The 5,689-nt window shown below is 41.4% G+C and overlaps 1 protein-coding gene across 1 annotated transcript in view; it reads left to right on the top strand.

The window, feature by feature from the left end:
- Positions 1–2,451, top strand: part of clybl (citrate lyase beta like) — a gene marked incomplete at its 5' end in the record, with an annotated part of 58,744 nt that extends 56,293 nt beyond the window's left edge. The window contains 2 exons of the mRNA XM_083682616.1: positions 414–538; positions 2,188–2,451. Of these exons, the coding sequence (XP_083538742.1) occupies positions 414–538; positions 2,188–2,289 (227 nt within the window). The 3' untranslated portion in view covers positions 2,290–2,451. The remainder of the gene's footprint in view (positions 1–413; positions 539–2,187) is intronic.
- Between the last annotated feature and the right edge of the window lie 3,238 nt (positions 2,452–5,689).

Here is a 5,689-nt window from a genome sequence, read left to right as displayed (position 1 = left end):
TCAAAATGCAACAATACCAAAGCTTTAAATCAAATGGAGAAGGCATTTTAACTCATGCTTTATTTTACCTGGTACTTCCTATCAAATTGGCATAATATTACTTGATTATTGCTATAGTTTTGACATATCATAAAGTAGTAATTACCACATCATTTATTTACAAATATCAGACAAATACCAGCTGAAACAGCATCGTTAAATAACAGGTGTTCAAAGATATTATGCATTCAAAATGATTGTGCTTTGGGACTGGTATAAATTTGCAATGAATATTTTAGCTGTACAATGTTTATTGTTCCTCAGCAGCTATTTCACTGTCACTGTGCACCTTTTCACATTTCTAATTAGAAACATACCCCCATGTAGTGAGTGTTGAGTGTCTTTCCTCTGAGTCTGAGCTATCATTCATATAGGTAAGCAGGTGATCCACCCCGGGCAGATCCAGGCAGTCCAGGAGGAGTTCTCCCCCAGCCAGGAGAAGGTCCAGTGGGCCAAGGATCTTATCTCTGCCTTCGACCAACACCAGAAGCAGGGAAAGGTGTGTGTTTTAATGAATATTCCTCACATGCTCATGGTGTTGATTTGTATTAGAATTCAGTTAGACTTACACTAACTGCAGATACAATTAAATGTAGTCTAACATATTTGACTTTAACACGTGTAATGAAAGACTCTATTCCATAGTGGTTACAAGTGGACCTACCCCACAGCACAACAGTAATCCTAATGCAACTGCATGATACATTAAACAAGTTAATGTTCAGATTGACCAGAAATGGCAACCTAGTGTGAAGTGTAGCTCTGTATGCCGTAAGGGGTTTACTGGACATCCCTGACGGTCTCCTGCCTATGTACCACTCGACAGGATAACACAGGGCTTGCTCTGCTCTGTGATAGGAGAGGTTGGCAAATTAGTGTAGAATAGTATTGTTCCTAATTTAGTGCATGGCTGGATCCTGTGTGTTTAGCTCTGTGGGCTATCTGCTTAGGAGACCATAGTGTGGTAATACACAATCTGCCGACACCTCTCCCTCTGCCAGTGCTGCTTACACTAAGCATCGCCCGAGGGACCGATCGTACCCATCCCTCCGCCCCGGTGTGTGTGTGTGTGTGTGTGTGTGTGTGTGTGTGTGTGTGTGTGTGTGTGTGCCTTTTTTCTTTCTTTTTTTAACCCCTGATTGACAAAATTCTGCTCCAGATATTTTCCGTGACTTGTGAGGTAACGTTTGATACTGTAGGAGTTTATAGAAGGTTTCATTCACTCATCAGTCTGTTGAATACTGATTCACTGGAATTGTAACTTAATAACTGACTGGTCTTCCAAATGGATATTACTTGTAATCACGACACAGGTATTCTAGAAAATGAATGATCATTATCATCATGACAAATTAAGATATATCTTTATATATATATATATATATATATATATATATATATATATATATATATATATATATGCATACATGCATACAGTGTCGATGAACAATAATGAGAGCAGTTGTCATAGCATTATGTTGTTTCAATGCAGGCATATCTGATGCAGCATTTTCATACCAAGAGAAAACAGTAGTGATTTGAACACAAATATAAAACGCAGAATCACCGAATAGTATGGTTCGCCACAGTGAAAAGGCTTTATTGATTTATGTTTTTCTCTGGAACAAGTTATTTTCTACAACTAATGGGGTAATTCTAGTGTGTCACTTTTCTGTTACTCAGGCATAAGGGGTTGTTCCAAAGATTACATCAACACTTTGGAAATATATGAATATATATTAACATAACAAAAAATATTATAAATTCTTATCATGCCACTTATCCTTAGAATTCTGACAATCATATCACATTACAGATAGATTTGAGAAATTAATATTTAGCTTTCACTCCATAAATGTGCAATGTTACGCAGTCCTTGCCTTCAACTACAGCTACATTAACAGCTGTTCACAAATGTATGATACAACAGTGCATGTGTTTTACCTGATGTACCTTTTACCTTGTTGCTTACTTGTTCTCCTCTGTGCTGATATTACAAGCTATGACTTCTCTGAAGGGTTTGATGTAATTTGCATACCTGTATGTATGCTGTCCCAGTCCCCTAATTGTATAGACTGGCCCTAACCCTAACCCTGCTCTACCCTGACCTTCCCTCTGTGCTCTCTCCTATGTGGCCTTCTTCTCCAGGGTGCGTTCACCTTTCATGGCAGTATGATTGACATGCCCTCGCTGAAGCAGGCTCAGAACATTGTCACTCTGGCAGCCGCCGTCCCAGCCCAGGTGGGGTGAAACGAGAGGATGAGACTGGAGAAGTGGGGGGAGAAGGGAATACCACCAGAGACCCCAAACTCAGTACCCCGGGACAGGACCTGAATTTCATGAACTTTCCCCACCATACCCCACCCTACACTGGACATTTGTTGTAATTATTTTTTTTTTTGGAGTTAATGAAACGATAAATAAATGAAATGAATTAATTTGGTCATATTCATGTCTTACTTCCTCTTTTTATGTTGGTGATAATAACTCAGGAACATGGATGAAGTCTCCATGGCAATGGAGTGGCCGGGGTTACTATGGGGTGTGGGCATTTTCTTGGCAGGCTATAGTGTGTGTGTGTGTGGTGTGTGGTGTGTGGTGTGTGTGTGTGTGTGTGTGTGTGTGTGTGTGTGTGTGTGTGTGTGTGTGTGTGTGTGGGTGTGTGTGGGTGTGTGTGGGTGTGTGTGTGTGTGTGTGTGTGTGTGTGTGTGTGTGTGTGGTGTGTATTGTGTTTTCCTCAGTATGTGTGTCTATGCCTCCTGCCTCTCCCGGGTCATGACGGATGCTCTCCCATCTCCAGGGTTCAGGCAGCTGGGCGAAAGGCTAAACAAACACAACAAGCCGCTGTTGTTGTTCTATTCAGTCTGGGCATGGTGGGCCTACAGCCTGGAGCCTGGAGCCTAAAGCATGCCCACTGTTCCTCCAAGCCTCTAGCCTCAGCCACACAGCACCCAGCTCCCAGCACCGCAACATCAAAGTCCTGTTAGCTAAAGAGCCTCAATGAATTTAGTTAAACTAACAATTTATCTTTTTGTTTCATTCCCTCAGTAAGCAGAACGGCTCTTGGTGATTGGACTGAGGGCCACTGTTCTTGGTGAAGGAGCCGTATGAATATGTTTGACCTGGGCATGAGACACATACACACATTAACATATATATGCATACACACACACAAACACACACACACACACACACACACACACACACTCCAGTTGCTGCTCACTGAACTGGTGACACTGTTTAAATGTCAAATCACAAAAACAAAAGCAATTAACATTTTGCCTAAACAGACATATATTTCTATGCCATCAGTTAATTAAATCTCCTTACACAAATAAAAAAGTAATGTTTACAGTAATGTCTTTACAGGTGTATGGTTGACTACTAAAGCCAGTGAAGTGGGTGTGATTCTAGAGTCAGACACAATTAATACCCATGTTATTCCAGCAGATCAAGGCCCTGGCTTTGTCTCTCGGACTGAGGGTGGGGGGATAATTGGGGAGGTGGTGAATCCTTAATGGTGGCATTGGTGGCCATGGCAATGAAAGGCGTGTGTGTGTGTGTGTGTGTGTGTGTGTGTGTGTGTGTGTGTGTGTGTGTGTGTGTGTGTGTGTGTGTGTGTGTGTGTGTGTGTGTGTGTGTTAGATACTGTATGATCTATTGTGTCTGGAGCTAGTCGCTCAGGTCTGCGATCTGTGCCAGGCCAAGCTCAGACAAAAAGATCGAAGCCACCCCTGTGCCCAGCCGAAAGGCCTAACAATAAGCTGTCTCCTTGGCATTAAGCCACATATCTCTCTCACCCCCCCCCCCCCTTTTGACTTTCATTTAGTTTAGATTTTCTAATGGTCTTATATTTGTTTTTCCGCCAATCTCATTGTCCACCGGCTATTATGTCCTGCATTTGGGGGAAATGAGTGTCCAGTATTGGCTTCTGTTTAGTCAACCAACAGGGTCAGAGTACTCTGAAGAGCTCTCATGTCTGGGTGTGTGAATGTGGAAGTGTGGCCTAGTGAGTCCTAATATGCACAGAATATGTCTCAGAATATTGAAAGAAATAACATGGAGGTAGGATTTAGAGGCGTGGTTATGAGTATATTAGTATTTGTTATGCCTATGAATTACATATGACTGTGATAGAGTTTAGCAGGTTTGGTTGTCTTGGAGAGATTACACAATGCAATGCAGGGTTGTAATTGTACATAGATTCTTGGATGCCCTAAGGCCTGTACCAACATTTATAAAGGGGGACTGATATATGGGGGACTGATTTATTATGAGTGTGTGCAGCACCCTAGTCAGTCAGACCCAGTCAGACACTATTAGCTTGCCAGTGTGGCCAGGGCTGGACCTCTTTTCTACCCTGTCTCTGCTCTTTGCCCGTGCCCAGGAAAGGTCCACTCTGGTGGGACTACTCTCCAATTCTGTCAGCCCTACTTTTGAAGTAACAAACAACAGGTGTCCAATGGAGTGCCTACACCACTGCCTCTGAGCCAAGACAAAACCATCAGTCTGGCTCAAAGTTGCATCAGAGGTATTCCTGCCATACAGCCTTACTATCACCTTCACCTCCTCTTCTTATCTACACTTCTAGAATAAGGTTGGGCTACTGCTACGGGTCTGTCTCTCTTCTGATACTCTTCTGAAATGGTTGACAGGTTCTCCATTCTGTGTGTATACCGTCCATTTGTGAGTAGTACTGACTTGGCTTTTCTGACTTGACTTTTCTGTAGACCAACTTAGAGTAGCCTACAATGATAATTGGAAAAGAGTCAGTAATTGATTTGACTGGTATATCTTTCTACACCACGGGAATGCATCGTCTCTCCCATCTATTCTGTGTAATTCTACATGACGTTTCTATTATGTGTGGAACTGACATAATCTTCTCAGCCCGAACAGCAGATTTATTAAAATACATTTCGCTGGTATTCCCTGAGAGAGTAAATTACAATTAACACGATTATAACCTCACAAAATATTGACGGGAATCAATTAGGCTGGAAGCACTATTTTCATAGCCCCGTTATGTGTCGGTCGAGATTGCTTTCATAAATTATGAGGTACAACACAGGCGGGGAAAATGCATGTATGCAAAACACTGTCAGAGGAAAATTAAAACGAAATGTTTTACATATTTTTCCATTAATCTCAATGGGACCCGTGTGGCAAAAATGGTTTTATTCGCTTAATGTCCCGCCCGGGGATGCCCAAATAATGACTTCATTGTTTTAATAGTGTGCTAATGACAATATGTGACAAACTAATCTCCACAAAAGATTATTCCCAAGCAATAAAACGACTCGTTAAGGTTTGGGGTGATGTCTTGGAGTTAAGACACAGTTTGAAAATGAAGTGTTATTAAAAGAAAAGTGAGTTGGAAGCAGTTAAAGCGTGATGATTATGAGTTGATGATAGAAGGTCGCATTCAATGCGATTTAAGCTCCTCTCTCATAAATGTGACTGTCATATTGTATGGTACTTTAGACTTTGACAGCCTAATTGTTGTCCTGATTGTAAAAGGAAACTTCTCCTTTGAGCTAATTGACAGATTCTCATGAGAGATCCCTCTAAATTATGACATTTAAGTCCCTCTAATTTTCGCAGAAATAGCCTAATTTAGTAACCGGATTTTATTACATTTTTTTATACA

This window comes from Argentina silus (assembly GCF_951799395.1).
Source record: "Argentina silus genome assembly, chromosome: 12".
Classification (NCBI taxonomy): domain Eukaryota; kingdom Metazoa; phylum Chordata; class Actinopteri; order Argentiniformes; family Argentinidae; genus Argentina; species Argentina silus.
This window is presented reverse-complemented; position numbering and strand designations above follow the sequence as displayed.